At 39.3% G+C, this 19530-nt stretch overlaps 1 protein-coding gene across 1 annotated transcript in view; it reads right to left on the reverse strand.

Annotated features, from left to right (window-relative positions):
* Nucleotides 1–19530, reverse strand: part of LOC124589485 — a 296313-nt gene that overhangs the window by 99065 nt on the left and 177718 nt on the right. Inside the window, exon 5 of the mRNA XM_047131557.1 lies at nt 3338–3502. Coding sequence (XP_046987513.1) covers nt 3338–3502 — 165 coding nt within the window. The remainder of the gene's footprint in view (nt 1–3337; nt 3503–19530) is intronic.

Here is a 19530-nt window from a genome sequence, read left to right on the forward strand (position 1 = left end):
TGATATGGAGTACCTGGCAGTAGAAGTGTACCAGCACTCTATGTGCCTGTGACTGCCACAGTCTCCCAAGTGCCTGTGTGCATTGCTTCAATTCATTTGTCATCCCATAATGCTGTTGTTGCTGGAGGTCATCTTGGCTGTCAGCAAGGAGGAGGAAGATTAGAGAGAGAATAGAAATAGCCAAGTAACCTGCCAACATGAACAGAGAAGACTGTTACTGACTTCTGATGTCTTGGCTGCCAGTAATAACAGAACTACGGGACAACAGCTCATGTGAAGCAATATGCACAAATGTGCAGGCTATTAGCGTGCTTCGGCCAGAACTAGAAAGCAGGAAAACAATGCCACATCACAACTGCCACCTGGTTTTCCATTTGCCGATTTCCACCAATCACAAGCAGTAATGTAAACACTAATCAAAACATCACGTTTCCATCAATGAAAAGAAATAATAAAAACACCAATAAAAAACCTCTAACATTCCTCCCCTTCATCCTTAACAGCCTGTCAGATTTATATAACAGCCACGTCTGCAGGTATATAGGAAAAAAAGTTTTCTCTTTCACAGTAAACAAAAACACCCTGAAGAAGGTCACTTGCAACAGTGACCGAAACGTCGGTAGTTTTACATATTGACAATGCAGTCACAAAACGAGAAAATGTTTTTTGACTTTATTATATTTGTCAAGTAACACATTTCTCTGTCACAATTTATGCTTATGAAGTAAACTATTGGGGAGCTACAAACTGACTGCTTTGATTTTTTTCTTTTTTTACAAAAATATGGGACAACTAAGTTTTTACAGGGTTATATATTACATATGTTCACAAAATATCATGCATCTACAATGCATGAAATTCTTTGAATGGTGTTGTAATGAACCAGGGTTTAGGTTAATTAGACAATGTGAATTTTACAATACCATTTTCACTTGTGGAGGGTTTGATGCCATCTCAGTCTTTCAAAATTTTATACTTCATTTTTATCAAATTTCATGATTCTTTGGTGCATTATTGGGCTTTATATTTTCCTTGTTGGTTTACAAGCTGCAAGAATATTTTTGTGAGTTACGATTTGTAAACTGAAATCTGTGAAAGATAGTCATCCTATGATTTCACTTTAAAAATAGACAGAAACATAATTCTGAAGGTAATTAGTGTCTTTAAGTGACATTATTTGCTGTAATTGAAGTCAATAAAGTAATAATAAATACCATATGCACATAAAAAATCTCCAAACTTTATTTAAGTTTGTATCAGACTGTAATTTATTATTAACTAGGTAAATAGCAAACTTTGTAATACGATAATGGAGTTAACTGCACTAAAAACAATTTTGTTCTGTAAAGAAGCACACTACTCAATACACCAGTGGTAACAGAGAAACTTTTTCATGTGTCATATTCTCGAAACATATTTTCTTTTTTTATTTATGGTTATTTCACATACATTTTATAACTGTTTTGGTTCTTAGAGTTTTCTATTCACAAAAAGATAAATTTTACCTAAATTTTCACTCTTAATAAAACTGGATATTATTACCACCATTAACATGACAACAGAGGTTTCCAAAACATTCTGGGGGCAAATGTAAGTCATAAATACCACAAAATGCATGTCAGAAGTTATTTTCTATTTTTATTGCATACTATGAGGCTCATGAAATGCATACAACTGAATTTTCCTTGGTACAAGTGTATCTGCTTTATTTCAACCGTGTCATGGTGTGAATTTGAAATATTTTTAATGGAAAAATGTAAAAATTACATTTGTAAATATGACATTTTATTGTGACATTACATTGTTTTTCAAATTAATGTGAAATTGTGCATCTAGCCATTAACGAGTCATGAAGCAAATAAATTGAAAGATGAATTCATAGCAACATGTGGTGCCCTTTTGCTATCAAGACCAATACTATCACATAGTGAAATCAGCAACTATTCAACAAAGATCAACATATGTGAAATGTTGTTGTTGTTGTGGTCTTCAGTCCTGAGACTGGTTTGATGCAGCTCTCCATGCTACTCTATCCTGTGCAAGCTTCTTCATCTCCCAGTAACTACTGCAACCTACACCCTTCTGAATCTGTGTGTGAAATATACTGTTCAAATGATAATTCTTTCAATCCACATGTCTTACCTGTGTATATCAGATGCACTAAATTAGCATGCAAATAGGTAGAAGCGTGCTTAGGGAACCACACAAACTTTTCAACTTTCATGTGTCAATAGAAGATTATTCATCATATTTATGATTAATTGGAAAGAGGGTGGTTATAATAATGTGATAGTAACACATTGACACATTTTCTACTGTGGGAATCGAAACAAACAGAATGTTGTCATCTCTGAATATTGTCATCTTGATATGGAATTTAATGTTGATTTACTGTTTTCTATACAAAAAAGCACCACACCTAGTGACATGATTATTCACATTTTATAGATGTACAGCAACAAAACACAGATTATTACTTATTCAGGAGAGTGTACTAACCCCCAGAAGATCAGTTAGCTTGCCCACTAACCCATACATTCTGAGTTCATCAAACAAATATGATGCATCCAGAGGTACTGGCAGAAGTAAAGCTGTGAGTACCGGGCGTGAGTCGTGCTTCGGTAGCTCAGTTGGTAGAGCACTTGCCCGCGAAAGGCAAAGGTCCCGAGTTCGAGTCTCGGTCGGGCACACAGTTTTAATCTGCCAGAAGTTAAATATGATGCATTCTTGGAAAAGCATCCTGCTATTGGACTGTGACAAATGGAGTTACTTGCATTTATAGAGGTATTTAGTACTTATGTATGGCTAATTTTTGTCCACACTCACAGTTACTCACAAATGATAATAAGAAGCTAAACTCAAATTTTAGACACCCCAAAACATTTAAAAAGAGCTTGTCTTTTGTTATGATAAACAGAATATGGAATGGCAAACCAGCCATTACACTAATGCCTTTCATCATCAACACAAGAATTAGACATTTCCAATATTTCCATATTAAGTTGATGCCTGTGATACATAGTTTATTAATTTTCTAGTTATTAGCATTTGTTGAAATGCTCTAGGAACTCCAGTGATTCGCCCTCTTCTTACTTATGTTTTTCAAAACTTTTATATTCCTATTGCCAAACATTTGGGTTATTATCTCATTCTTTTAGTAAAGGGTTAACACTTAACCTAGCTCAAACAAAAATAAATTGTTTTTTAAACATTTGTAAATTAGTGTGTATTGGTGTTATTAAATTTTTCAGTTGTTCCCATATATTTCTAAATGAAATTCTCTGTTGTTACTCTATATGCAGATTCTATATTGTATGGTAGCTCAATAATCTCTTACCCTCTCAATACCCTCCTCAACAGCATCCAACCTCTTTGTGAGATTTAGGAACTGCCACATATCCTTTACTGGTGTAGAGTCACTTGATACACGTGAACGTCTGATGAGGTCTTCATTGGTGGGAAGTGCATCCAGTTTTTTAAGTTCTGCTTGAATCTTGGAGACCTAAAATTTTTTTGATGTTCTATTACAATATAATCTTAATATCAAACTTTCATTTTTTTTCAATGAATGTAATTCTATCGTTTATTCACATAAATAATCATCAAAAGGAGAAACAAAAAATTAATTTTTGGTAAAAGCAAATTATTTTATCCTTATTCCATTTTCTTACAATAAAAGTTAATGTCAATTCTAAATTAAGTGCATTGACACAAATTAGCAAATGTCAAGCATACCAAAATAAGATCTCCTACACTATACTTGTATTAAACTGCTGTACAGCAGTTTCATAATTAAATCAAAAAATTAACTCCTTCTCACTAGAATCCATGGTCACATTTGTATTAAATTCAAGATTTTTCTGACCATGTTTGAAATTATTATACAGTATGTGGTGTTTGTAGCTTGCAGTCTCATATGGAAAATCAAATTTTAAAAGGGAATAGGTATTAGTAACTTATTTATAGTCTCATTTTGCCAATACAAATTAATAAAATCTTAGCAGTGGTAACTACTTCACAGCGCCTAGGGAGTACTCAGCTTGAATTTCACCCATTTTATCTGAAATGTGAGATGTGTTTTATTCATCTCATAATGTACAAAATTTCAGAACATATGTCTGATGTACAGGAGACATGTCAAGGTTATAATCTGCTTATTTAAAATTTTGTCACACTTACAATAATACTTTGTGGAGTGTTTACTTCTTGCAGTTTGTCAAACTTACAGTATTTACATCTACTATAACTATCATAAATTTTTATTCCATTTTAGGGATCCAGCTCAAAGTATCACTTTGTCCTTCATAAAATCATCCACAGAGTAGTAGCATCGTTCAATTAGAAAATCATGTAACTTTATTTTTAAAATATTTGTCTTCATATTCATTATGTCACACCATTTTATTGTGTTGTGAATTTTCATGACTATATACTGAGGAATATGAGCACACATTTTTAAGCGATGAAAGGTGAGCATAGAGTTCTCTTGATGTCTTGTGTTATATGAGTGTTCAAAATTATTTGTTTTTTTAATATATCAGTTCTGCTGCTTAGGAAAAGAACCACCTCAAAGATGTACAAAGAGGGGACAGTAAATACTTTTAGGCCTTTAAATAATGGTCGACATGATGCTCTCAGCTGTAAAGAGCATATGTTATGAATGATTCTTTTTTGCAACTTTAAAATTCGAATAACTGATTCAAAGTAACTATAAAATGCTATTTTCCTGTGGCCATATCAGTGGCACAGGCTAAAATTTCCATTGCATATGCAAGGCCGTTTAATTTATTTGCTAGATATTCTATTTGGGAATCTTACTTGAAGTTCTTTCCAAGTTAATTCCCAGCAACCTGGCTGGGTCAATTTCTTCCACTTTTTAATTGTTGTTAGCGACACAGATTTCTTCAGTTTTTGAATGTTTGGTTTTAAAACTCATCATGTGGGTTTTTGAAGTGTTTAGCCTTAAGCCATTTTGACTGAACCATGTTTCCAGGTTACTTAAAGTATTCATGACACTCTGTGGTACATTGTCAGAATTTTCATTTTCAATTAGAGCAGAAGTATTATGTGCAAACAAAGTTGAATGAGTATTTATATTGAGAGGTAAGTCATTTACATAGAACAGGAATAAATGGGTCCGATTGAGCCTTAAGGAACACCTTGTGACACAGTTTTTCACTTGGAAAAGTGATCTGCTCCATTTGATGTGACTACTACACTTTGTTTCCTCTCCAAGAGATACAATTCAAACCATTTCAAAGCAACATCCCTTATTCCATACCTGTTGAGTTTGAAAAGCATCAGGGCATGGTTTACAGAGTCAAATGCTTTTGTAAGATCACAGAATATTCCTGTGACCTTTGCTTTCCTATATAGCAATGAAGTAATTTTTTTTATAAACCCATTTATCACATCTACTGTGTTTTTGCCTTGTTGGAAGCCGAATTGGCTATGTGAAATGATATCATTCTGCGTAATGAAGCTTTGTATCTGTGAAGCAGCAATTTTTTAAAATATTTTTGATATGACTTGGAGTATAGAGATGGGACAATAATTTCCCATATTATCTTTTGAACCTTTTTTAAACAATGGTTTTACTTCCATGTACTTCAAGAGATCAGGGAAGTAACCTTCTTCAAAGGATCTGTTTATTATGAGAGAGAGAGAGGATGAGCTATTATGTTCTAAGCTTTTTTTAATTATTTTGGTGGGTATCGCATCCCAGCCAGCGGAGTTTTTGTCTCTTAAGGAGAGTATGACATTTTCAACAATTTTCGCTGAGACTGTGGTGAATTTTTTGAGACATTCACTGATATTGCCTTTTAACCCAAAACCATTTACTTTCTGTTCATAATTTGCTATGTCTAAATCAGATTTTGCTACATTTATAAAGTACTCATTGAAGCACTCAGATATTTGATCTGGATTTACAACCGATTTTTCCTTAAGTTTGATTTCTAAAATGTCTTGTTTATGATTTCGGACACCTAATTCAGGCTTAACTACAGGTTCTGTCCTTGGGTCCTTCTATTTTATAATTACAGTCAATGATTTACCCCATTGTATCCCCAATACTGTTATTTGTTATGCTGATGACACAACTTTGATTGCTCAGCATGAGAACATATCAGTTCTGCAAGATATGATGCAAGATGGCCTGGAAGCAGCACTAAATTGGTTCTCATCAAATACACTGCTTTGCAATCCTGATAAAAACCAACAGATTATACTAGGATTGTCAAAAGAAGTAGAGGTGAAAACAGTTAAAATTCTAGGAATTCATGTAGACTCTAATTTAACATGGGAAACACACATCAACCATACCAGCACAAAATTGTTTTGAGTTGTGTATTTAATGTGGAAACTGAGAAGCCTGGTGACAAAAGAATATTTAAGAGTTATTTATTTTGGACTCTTTCAGTCACATATAGAGTATGTACTGCTGATATGGGGACACTCTCTTCACATCACTAAGTTCTAAAAATTCAGAAGAAAGTGATACTGGCATGAGCAATTCTGGTAGATCAGATCACTGCCAGCCACTGTTCATTCAACTGAGTATATTAACACTTATTAATGATGTGACTTACCAAACGAAAGCGCTGGCACATCGATAGACACACAAACATACACACAAAATTCTAGCTTTCGCAACCAACGGATGCCTCTTCAGGAAAGAGGGAAGGAGAGGCAAAGACGAAAGGATGTGGGTTTTAAGGGAGAGGGTAAGGAGTCATTCCAATCCCGGGAGCGGAAAGACTTACCTTAGGGGGATATATATATATATATATATATATATATATATATATATATATATATATATATATATATATATATATATATATATACACACACACACAGAGAGAGAGAGAGAGAGAGAGAGAGAGAGAGAGAGAGAGAGAGAGAGAGGGGGGGGGGGGGAAACATTCCACGTGGGAAAAATATATCTAAAATCAAAGAAGATAAGACTTACCAAACAATAGCGCTGGCAGGCCGATACACACACAAACAAACACAAACATACACAGAAAATTCGTGCATTCGCAACCCCTGGTTGCTTCGTCAGGAAAGAGGGAAGGAGAGGGAAAGATGAAAGGATGTGGGTTTTAAGGGAGAGGGTAAGGAGTCATTCCAATCCCGGGAGCGGAAAGACTTACCTTAGGGGTAAAAAAGGACAGGTATACACTCGCGCGCACACACACACATATCCACCCGCACATACACAGTCACAAGCAGACATTTGTAAACGCAAAGAGTTTGGGCAGAGATGTCAGTCAAGGCGGAAGTACAGAGGCTAAGATGTTGTTGAAAGACAGGTGAGGTATGAGCGGCGGCAACTTGAAATTAGCTGAGGTTGAGGCCTGGCGGATAACGAGAAGAGAGGATATACTGAAGGGCAAGTTCCCATCTCCGGAGTTCTGACAGGTTGGTGTTAGCGGGAAGTATCCAGATAACCCGGACGGTGTAACACTGTGCCAAGATGTGCTGGCCATGCAGTAAGGCATGTTTAGCCACAGGGTGATCCTCATTACCAACAAACACTGTCTGCCTGTGTCCATTCATGTGAATGGACAGTTTGTTGCTGGTCATTCCCACATAGAACGCTTCACAGTGTAGGCAGGTCAGTTGGTAAATCACGTGGGTGCTTTCACATGTGGCTCTGCCTTTGATCGTGTACACCTTCCGGGTTACAGGACTGGAGTAGGTGGTGGTGGGAGGGTGCATGGGACAGGTTTTACACTGGGGGCAGTTACAAGGATAGGAGCCAGAGGGTAGGGAAGGTGGTTTGGGGATTTCATAGGGATGAACTAAGAGGTTACGAAGGTTAGGTGGACGGTGGAAAGACACTCTTGGTGGATTGGGGAGGATTTCATGAAGGATGGATCTCATTTCAGGGCAGGATTTGAGGAAGTCCTATCCCTGCTGGAGAGCCACATTCAGAGTCTGATCCAGTCCTGGAAAGTATCCTGTCACAAGTGGGGCACTTTTGGGGTTCTTCTGTGGGAGGTTCTGGGTTTGAGGGGATGAGGAAGTGGCTCTGGTTATTTACTTCTGTACCAGGTCAGGAGGGTAGTTTCGGGATGCGAAAGCTGTTTTCAGGTTGTTGGTGTAATGGTTCAGGGATTCTGGACTGGAGCAGATTCGTTTGCCACAAAGACCTAGGCTGTAAGGAAGGGACCGTTTGATGTGGAATGGGTGGCAGCTGTCATAATGGAGGTACTGTTGCTTGTTGGTGGGTTTGATGTGGACGGACGTGTGAAGCTGGCCATTGGACAGATGGAGGTCAACATCAAGGAAAGTGGCATGGGATTTGGAGTAGTACCAGGTGAATCTGATGGAACCAAAGGAGTTGAGGTTGGAGAGGAAATTCTGGAGTTCTTCTTCACTGTGAGTCCAGATCATGAAGATGTCATCAATAAATCTGTACCAAACTTTGGGTTGGCAGGCCTGGGTAACCAAGAAGGCTTCCTCTAAGTGACCCATATCCATCCACACATATCATATGTGTGGATGGATATGTGTGTGTGTGCAAGTGTATACCTGTCTTTTTGTCCCCCTATGGTAAGTCTTTCCGCTCCCGGCATTGGAATGACTCCTTACCCTCTCCCTTAAAACCCACTTCCTTTCGTCTTTCCCTCTCCTTCCCTCTTCTCTTTCCTGATGAGGCAACAGTTTGTTGCGAAAGCTTGAATTTTGTGTGTATGTATGTGTCTGTTTGTGTTTCTATCGACCTGCCAGCGCTTTCGTATGGTAAGTCACATCATCTGGCATGTCGATACACACACAAACATACACACAAAATTCTAGCTTTTGCAACCAATGGCTGCTTCATCAGGAAAGAGGGAAGGAGAGGGAAAGACGAAAGGATGTGGGTTTTAAGGGAGAGGGTAAGGAGTCATTCCAATCCCGGGAGTGGAAAGACTTACCTTGGGGGCGGGGGGGGGGGGGGGGGGGGGGGGGGGGGGGAAGGACGGGCATACACTCGCGCGCGCACACACACACACATATCCATCCACACATATACAGGCACAAGCAGACATATACAGAGGCCATCTGTAAGGAATGTGAAAAAGATAAAAAAAAAGTTGTACACTGTTGAAACAGGAATCACTTAACTGTTGAACGAAAGGCAGTTACCTCTTGCTACAGCTGTATCAAAGTGACCAATGGGGAACAGAAACAAATTTTGATGAAGTTCAGTAAGCAGAAGAAACAACCAGATCAAGAGGAAAGGGAGGGGAAAATTACAGCTGCAGAAGCAGAACAATAAAATTTTCAGTTCACAAGTGTGAAAAAATGATTTCTGATCATCAGTTTGGTGGTTCTCAGAATCTTCCATAAGCAATGTTTGTATGTGATGTACTCAGGCTTAACAACATGCAGTCTGAACATATGAACAGTGCATAAAGTTATTATCTACATTTGATTACATTTGTCAGTGTAGCACACCTTATTACTTGATGAAGTGTAGTTACCAACTCAAATGCTCATATGGGATTCTATTTAGAGATCAACTACTCAGCAGAAAAATGTTAGGTAAAGTTGCAAATGACAATATTATTAACACATTGATGTCTCATGAAAGTGGAAATATGTAACACTATTTAATGTCTCACAAATCTAGAAATATTTAAACAAAACTCAGGATTTATTTGGTTGACTTAAATTTTTTTAGTCTGTACAACATCATCAGCTTATCAGCTCATATTGTTTCTCCAGGGGGTATTAAAAGTACACTCTAAGACAAAAAATGACATATCATGTAGTAATTATCCAAATATGTGTATGGGATGGAAATTAGTAGATGTGATGCACATGTACAAGCAAACAAATGATGTTATATTTAAGAACAAACTGAGCATGTCAGTAACATGTTGCCCACCTCTGGCTCTTATGCGAACAATTATTTGATTTGGCAGTGATTGATGGATGTCCCCCTGAGTGATACTGTGCCGGATTTTGTCCAATTGGTGCATTAGATTGTCAAAATCCTGAGCCAGTTAGAGAATCCCACCCTAAATGCTCCAAATGTTCCCCATTGGGGACAGATCCAGTGACCTTGCTGGACAAAGCATGGTTTTACAAGCACAAAGAAAAGTGAGAGAAACTCTCACCTCGTGTAGGTGGGCATTGCCTTGCTGTAACTGAAGCCCAGGATGGCTTCCTAAGAAGGGCAACAAAATGGAGGATAGAATACCATCAACATACCACTGTGATGTAAGGGTGCCATGGATGACAACTATGGATGATAACAATTCCATCAGAGGCACACTCACTACTACCCTCACTCATTCTACGGTCTTAACAATATTCCAAAGAGTTTACAAAACAAAAGAGTTTACAAGCTTTCTTGACAAAAAAAGAATCTTCACCAAGTTATACCATTATTTTGTAAATGAATCCAGAAATAAATTTAGTAATTAGCATCAGATTGCATAATTAATAATATTTCTAAAAGGAGAGTAATTTTAGCTGTACATACAGAGTTAGTACATATCAATTGCAACAAAGTAATTTGTTTTTATACATTTTAGCCTCAAATATAATGCATCATATGCAAAATTATATATAATACTTTTAGTGAAACTGCTGAGATAATTTTAACCTATACAAGATTCGAAAATATTTTGGGTATCGATTATTTCTATTTACAAAAGGTAATGTTAGAAGGTGGTGTCCCTTTACACCTCTGGTCCTTATTCAGTTTGACACTGACTGACGACAGAGCTGTTAGATGTCCTCCTGAGGGATATCATGCCAGATTACATCCAGTTGGTGCATTAGATCATCAAAATCCTAGGCTACTTGGAAGGCCCTGCCCACAATGCTGCAAACATTCTCTACTGGGGATGGATCTTGTTACCTTCTTATACACAGTAAGATTCGATAAGCACAAAGACAGGCAGTAGAAACTGTTGGCTTGTATATGCAGCCATTACCATGCTGATATGTAAGCACGGGATGACTTGCCATGAAGGCCAACAAATTGGGTCGTAGTATATCGTCAACGTAGCACTGTGCTCTAAGGGTGTAACAGACAACAACCAAAGGGGACCACCTATGAAACGAAATTGAATCCCAGACTATTAATCCTGGATGCTGGGCTGTCGGCAGGTGACAGTCAAATTGAGGTTCTACCACTTTCTGGGACATCACCAGACACATATTCACTGGTCATTGGGGCTCAGTCTGATGCAGAACTCTTAAATGAGAAGTCCTGCTTCAAATTGAGCCCTGATGATCAGTGAAGTCATGTCTGGAGACACCCCAGACAGTGGTGGGATATCAAACTATCACCTGTCATATGGCCTAACATCCAGGAGTGATGATCTGGGATGCCACTTCATTTCATAACAGGAATAAAATAAAAAAAGTCATAGAAACAGAAATTACACAGCAGACTTACTTAACAGTTACCAAGTCATCTGAAACCCGCAAAGTCAAAAATTTCAGCCTCAAGACTCTACCCCTAGATGTGACGAACTGTAGCCAACGATGAAAAAATGAAGATAAATAAAAAAGTTTATTTGTAAATCTTACTCCTCTCAAAGCTTATTAAAAGAAATCAATTACTATGACGAGACTGAAAATCTATTGGTGATGTGTGGGAAGGTAAGATTACATTTGGGGGCTTTTGTCTGTTGCAGTAGAAGAGGGAATAGTGATTTGTGTCACTTGAAGAAAGAAGACCGAGACCTGCCCAACAAAGTCATATTAACAGTGACGAATTACTACCAACAATGACAGATTGGATCAGTTGAAAGAGGACGTTACAACTATGACAAGGGGCATCAAAAAGAAAAGGTAAGTACAAACTGTTTGGAAAATCAGTAAATATTGTTATTTTGCAGTTGATTTTGACAAAACTAGAGGAAATGAAGACAGATAACAATAGTAATTTGGGTAGGGTGCATCACCAAATGGACCAATATAGTAATTAGGTTATAGAGCTAAAAAATGGGTTGTCAGAGGGATTAAAAAATGTGAATGAAAAAGTTGATGTCTTAGAAAGTAAGATTAATCTTTTGGAAATTGAGTTTATTGCCGAGGACCGAGAGTCCCCCATTTGGGGAAGTTCAGCTGCTGAGGTCAAGTACTTATTGCATTCAATGCCACATTGGGTGACTTGTGCATCGGATATGGGGATGAAATGATGATAAGGACAACACAACACCCAATCCCTGAGCAGAGAAAATCTGCCCCAGCTGGGAATCGATACCGGGCACCTTGGCGTGGCATGCATTCTGCCCTGCTGACCACTCAGTTAACGTGGGAGGGGGAGGGGGGGGGGGGGACAGAAGAAGAATGTTAATGACATCAGAGTTCAACAGAAGGACATGGCAGAAAAAATGGAACAGAACTTTAGTAGTTTGGATCAAAAAGTTTTAAATGTTGAAAATAGTATGCAAATTAATGTAAATGTTTTAGATCAAAAACTTTAGGCAGTTCATCAAAACTGTATTCACAACAATCTGTATTCAAACAATGGTATTGCTTGGTCCAACATACCTATTAAAAAGTTTTCCATCACATAATTTACATCCAGTGGATTTTCTGCACCACTGTAGAGAAGAGTTTTGCGTCAGGCACGAGTGATGAACAAAAAATTAAATTTTTTAAAAGATGTCTTGAAGGTGAAGCTGTGCCTTGGGTAAATCTAAATTTAAGTCAGTGGGAAACATATCACAGTTTCGAAAAAAAAGTTTTTTAAATAAAATTTGGTGGGAAGACGAACAGAGGAAAATTAAAAGTGAGTTTCTGAATGGCCCAATTAAAGGAATAGGGATGATACTCTGAAACAGTTTTGTAAGAATAAACTTAAGAAATTAACGCACCTTGATAAACCATTTGATGAAATGACATTGATTAATGCACTCAAAAGAAAACAGGTTGCAGTGGGATTTAGTACATGGACCTGACGACTGTCTTGAACAATTTTTACGATATGCTGACAGCTGGATAGGACAATAGAAACAAGCATGTACCATAATAATTGAAATGATAGAGATCACAATGCTAATAGTTACAGAAACAGAGATAGTGGTAACTTCTATCAGGGTCAAAATGTTAATAGAGACAGAAATTTTGAACATCATCAGAATAGGAATAATGGGGATAATGATAGGCAGTTTAATGGAAGAAAACTTCATAGAGGTAACTATTCAGGAAACTGGAGTCCACCTCAATGAAGGTCCACAGTTTTGGGGCAAGGAAACACAACAACCATAGGACACCCAATTTACACTTGCTATTAGACAATAATAACAGTGTTAATAATGTGGCACAGGTATCTGAAGTTGAACAGAAGGAATATCAGGTTTTTCTTTTACGTTTTGATCAACAGTTTTGGGATGTTGTTGTTGTGGTCTTCAGTCCTGAGACTGGTTTGATGCAGCTCTCCATGCTACTCTATCCTGTGCAAGCTTCTTCGTCTCCCAGTACCTACTGCAACCTTCATCCTTCTGCATCTGCTTAGTGTATTCATCTCTTGGTCTCCCCCTACGATTTTTACCCTCCACGCTGCCCTCCAATACTAAATTGGTGATCCTTTGATGCCTCAGAACATGTCCTACCAACCGATCCCTTCTTCTGGTCAAGTTGTGCCACAAACTTCTCTTCTCCCCAATCCTATTCAATACTTCCTCATTAGTTATGTGATCTACCCATCTAATCTTCAGCATTATTCTGTAGCACCACATTTTGAAAGCTTCTATTCACTTCTTGTCCAAACTATTTACCGTCCATGTTTCACTTCCATACAAGGTTACACTCCATACAAATACTTTCAGAAATGACTTCCTGACACTTAAATCTATACTCGATGTTAACAAATTTCTCTTCTTCAGAAGCGCTTTCCTTGCCATTGCCAGTCTACATTTTATATCCTCTCTACTTCGACCATCATCAGTTATTTTGCTCCCCAAATAGTAAAACTCCTTTCCTACTTTAAGTGTCTCATTTCCTAATCTAATTCCCTCAGCATCACCCGACTTAATTCGACTACATTCCACTATCCTCGTTTTGCTTTTGTTGATGTCCATCCTTTCAAGACACTGTCCATTCCATTCAACTGCTGTTCCAAGTCCTTTGCTGTCTGTGACAGAATTACAATGTCATCGGTGAATCTCAAAGTTTTTATTTCTTCTCCGTGGATTTTAATACCTACTCCAAATTTTTCTATTGTTTCCTTTACTGTTTGCTCAATATACAGATTGAATAACATCGGGGAGAGACTACAGCCCTGTCTTACTCCCTTCCCAACCACTGCTTCCCTTTGATGTCCCTCGACTCTTATAACTGCCATCTGGTTTCTGTACAAATTGTAAATAGTCTTTTGCTCCCTGTATTTTACCCCTGCCACCTTTAGAATTTGAAAGAGAGTATTCCAGTCAACATTGTCAAAAGCTTTCTCTAAGTCTACAAATGCTAGAAACATAGGTTTGCCTTTCCATAATCTTTCTTCTAAGATAAGTCGTAAGGTCAGTATTGCCTCACGTGTTCCAGTATTTCTACGGAATCCAAACTGATCTTCCCCGAGGTCGGCTTCTACTAGTTTTTCCATTCGTCTGTAAAGAATTCGTGTTAGTATTTTGCACCTGTGGCTTATTAAACTGATTGTTCAGTAATTTTCACATCTGTCAACACCTGCTTTCTTTGGGATTGGAATTATTGTATTCTTCTTGAAGTCTGAGGGTATTTCGCCTGTTTCATACATCATACTCACCAGATGGTAGAGTTTTGTCATGACTGGCTCTCCCAAGGCTGTCAGTAGTTCTAATGGAATGTTGTCTACTCCTGGGGCCTTGTTTCAAATCAGGTCTTTCAGTGCTCTGTCAAACTTCTTCACACAATATCATATCTCCCATTTCATCTTCATCTAAATCCTCTTCCATTTCCATCATATTGTCCTCAAGTACATCGCCTTTGTATAGACCCTCTATATACTCCTTCCACCTTTCTGCTTTCTCTTCTTTGCTTAGAACTGGGTTTCCATCTGAGCTGTAGGTATTCATGCAAGTGGTTCTCTTTTCTCCAAAGGTCTCTTTAATTTTCCAGTAGGCAGTATCTTTATCTTACCCCTTGTGAGATAAGCCTCTACATCCTTACATTTGTCCCCTAGCCATCCCTGCTTAGCCATTTTGCACTTCCTGTTAATATCATTTTTGAGACGTTTGTATTCCTTTTTGCCTGCTTCATTTACTGCATTTTTATATTTTCTCCTTTCATCAGTTAAATTCAATATTTCTTCTGTTACCCAAGGGTTTCTACTAGCCCTCATCTTTTTACATATTTGATCCTCTGCTGCCTTCACTATTTCATCCCTCAAAGCTACCCATTCATCTTCTACTGTATTTCTTTCCCCCATTCCTGTCAATTGTTCCCTTATGCTCTCCCTGAAACTCTGTACAACCTCTGGTTCTTTCAGTTTATTCCGGTTCCATCTCCTTAAATTCCCACCTTTTTGCAGTTTCTTCAGTTTTAATCTACAGGTCATAACCAATAGATTGTGGTCAGAGTCCACATCTGCCCCTGGAAATGTCTTACAATTTAAAACCTGGTTCCTAAATCTCTGTCTTACCATTATATAATCTGTCTGATACCTTTCAGTATCTCCAGGGTTCTTCCATGTACACAACCTTCTATCATGATTCTTAAACCAAGTGTTAGCTATGATTAAGTTGTGCTCTGTGCAAAATTCTACCAGGCGGCTTCCTCTTTCATTTCTTAGCCCCAATCCATATTCACCTACTACGTTTCCTTCTCTCCCTTTTCCTACACTCGAATTCCAGTCACCAACGACTATTAAATTTTCGTCTCCCTTCACTATCTGAATAATTTCTTTTATTTCATCATACATTTCTTCAATTTCTTCGTCATCTGCAGAGCTAGTTGGCATATAAACTTGTACTACTATAGTAGACGTGGGCTTCGTATCTATCTTGGCCACAATAATGCGTTCACTATGCTGTTTGTAGTAGCTTACCCGCATTCCTATTTTCCTATTCATTATTAAACCTACTCCTGCATTACCCCTATTTGACTTTGTGTTTATAACCCTGTAGTCACCTGACCAGAAGTCTTGTTCCTCCTGCCACCGAACTTCACTAATTCCCACTATATCTAACTTTAACCTATCCATTTCCCTTTTTAAATTTTCTAACCTACCTGCCCGATTAAGGGATCTGACATTCCACGCTCCGATCCGTAGAACGCCAGTTTTCTTTCTCCTGATAATGACATCCTCTTGAATAGTCCCCGCCCGGAGATCCGAATGGGGGAGTATTTTACCTCCAGAATATTTTACCCAAGAGGACGCCATCATCATTTAATCATACAGTAAAGCTGCATGCCCTCGGGAAAAATTACGGCCGTAGTTTCCCCTTGCTTTCAGCCGTTTGCAGTACCAGCACAGCAAGGCTGTTTTGGTTAGTTTTACAAGGCCAGATCAGTCAATCATCCAGACTGTTGCCCCTGCAACTACTGAAAAGGCTGCTGCCCTTCTTCAGGAACCACACATTTGTCTGGCACGCAAGCCTCCCCACCAATGGCAAGGTCCATGGTTCATTGGGGGGGGGAGGGGGGACTTCTGGGTTAGTATGTTTAATTATAGTGCTGTAAGTGCTAATCACAAACCAAAATGTGAGAGTTAAGAGAATTTTGATGAAGTATGTACTAATGATTTATTCTCTTGGTCAGAAAACAGTGTTATCGACGTATGTAAATCAGGTGACGACTGTACTGGATCTGAATTAGTTGGTATTTTTTATGAAGATATGAGTGAGAGCTGTGAAATAACTGAGGTTGGTAAGCCTGAGGCTGGCAGCTTATTGCATATGAGTGGAGGTGTTGAGGGAGATGCGACTTGTATCATTAATGATGTTGTTGATGAAGTAATTTTGGAAGAATATGATGATGATTATGATGAGTATCAGGGATTTGTGGAGCTTAAGAATAATACACTTATGAGAACAGTCAGTTATCCGTATTCCCGTTTCCCATATTGGTGACCCTGAAGTTTCTACATCATACGCGACTTCCGCATCTGCTGTGTGGAATCAACAGGTTTTACATTCGACCCCATGGCTGCCTCATCCAACATTTTATACAAGGATTTTGAGGCTCAGCTACTACTACCAGGCCACTCCAACCCTCTGCTAACGGACAGTGATTTGCGATCTCCAACTAAGTTAACCTCAATCTTTGCAGCTCTACAATGGCCGAGTGTTATGCCGTTACCTCAGACAATGGACTCAGGTTTTGTGTTGCCGGACTGTGCACGCCAACATGTGAAAGGTGAAGTGGACGATTTCCAGAAATGTGTAACAATTGCTCGCTCGTGTAATGTTCAAAGGGACCCAAATTCGCACATGTGCTTTGATCCACTACATGCAGCAATGTTGGTTACACTAGTGCCATGTGCAACACCGCCATTCCTGCAAAACGCCCACATGGTCAACTGCTATCAAGCTATGCCTTCCTCACAATTTAATAATGGACATTTTTATACATCAAGTTCACCAGGCTCAACCACCAGATCTGTTGCCCAGTTTCTCGACCACATGGGTTTGAGCACACCCAATGGCACTTCGCCATCCAGAAACATTGTACTACAACAATGTGACCTCCAACAGGTTTCACCAGTGATTTATGGTCCTACCACAAGGGGTGTATTTATGATGTGCACAGGAGACTCTCGCTGTTGCCACACCACGTACCATACCCCCGACCCCCTACCACCTCCCCCTCAGTCACAGGGGGCCCTGATTCTGACCATACACCCGCTCGCTCCATCCGCAGTACCCTCTGTGCCTGCTGCACCGGCCTTCCGAGATGGACAATTTAAGTACTGTGATTTTAACCTCTGGTCCAGTTTACAGGCCTACCTCACACGCCACTCATCCATTTGTTCCCACAGTACCGACCGTGCCTGCCACGTCGTGCTTCCGTGACTCATCAGGGACATTGCAACTGGCCATTGTTCGGGATGTGTTTGCTAGTAACACGCCAACACCAGTAGTGACGGATTACAGGACAGTCTATCCTACCACGGGACAGCAGGCCCCCCCCCCAGCCATCTGCCAACCACGTTTCAAGATCTGCGCTTGTGGAACACCTTTCCAAGTTATAATGGGGGACCGACGACAACTCTAAATTTCTATGTCTCGTCACGCACCTCCATGACCACTCAGATTTAATTTGTGACCTCCTCCTTTCACCACCGGCGCAGCCAAAATACAAGTTCACCAAGAAGACAATATTGGACCGACTCACCTGCTCACCACAGGAATTAATAATTAAGATCCTGTACGAGGAACACCTGGGGGACCGCACTCCGTCACAACTCTGGCGCTGCCTTTGGCTACTTGTGAGTGAACACACGACGCCGGATGTTACGCTTTGGGCAGTATGGTATGCCAAGTTACCTACTGACCTGCAGATACACTTGCTACCGCACTCCTTTGAGTCTATCAGCTCTCTCTTTCCGAGCACTCAAGAATCACACATGCACCATACATCCCAGTTTATATTCTGGAACAGATCAACAAGGACAAACCTCCTCCGCTGTCACAATCACTGCCACCACCACATCTGGCTCATCTGTACTGTTTGTAACGCCAGAAATGCATATCCTCCTATTTCCATCTATTGTACTATTTTTTTTTTTTTTTCCTTATTTTTGCTACCTGAATATATGATATTTCTGTGTCTTTACATATTGTAATTGTTTTACTATTTGTATATATATATATTTATGCATTTATGTCGATGTATAATTGGTTTGTTGGGTAAAGATTATTTGTATTTTTACACTGGGTCTTGCCTAGGGAAAACTGCTATTGAATGATTACATCGATAGGTCGTGTGAAGAATCAAAGTGTGTAGGATCTTTGGTAGTGTTAACTCTGCCGCGTGGAGCGCGGGCAGAGCAAGAGGGAGTCTGGCTGGGGCAGCGAGTGGAGCAGGTGTGTTGTGTGAAGCTCCCGCGAGTTGCCACGCTTTCGGGGTTTGGCAGCATGTAATTGCGCTCGACTTGCGATGATAGTTTCTGACATGGTATCGCGGACGGGAAGCATTGGCTGGCGCACATCAAGAGCCCGTTTCGTCTGGTGACCGTGTCGAGAAGAAGGCGCGCCAACATCCAGCTTCTGCAACAGCGACGGCCGACAATGAGTGACTGTCGCCGCCTCCTCGATCGACGGCTTCAAACTTCAATCAAACAACAAGGAAGACTGGAAGCACGTAAAGTTTTAGAACTGTATGGCAGACCTCAGCTTTTCAAACTGTTCAAATCACAAAATTACAGCAACGTAGCATGAACCTTAGTTGCTCATTGTCCCAATTGCATTGCCAAGCAGGGTCCTTTCCTTTTCCGAAATGAACCCGAGTGTCGTTGAAATTCAAACGCCAGCATAATTCCATTTCACTGCTTTAATTTCAAAGTTCACTTTAAGTATTCATAGCTGGCTACAATATTTAGATTACACAAGCACAAATTAAGAGTGCGAGTTTTGTTACCGTATTTTAGCT

Source organism: Schistocerca americana, chromosome 2 (assembly GCF_021461395.2).
Source record: "Schistocerca americana isolate TAMUIC-IGC-003095 chromosome 2, iqSchAmer2.1, whole genome shotgun sequence".
NCBI classification, from domain to species: Eukaryota; Metazoa; Arthropoda; class Insecta; order Orthoptera; family Acrididae; genus Schistocerca; species Schistocerca americana.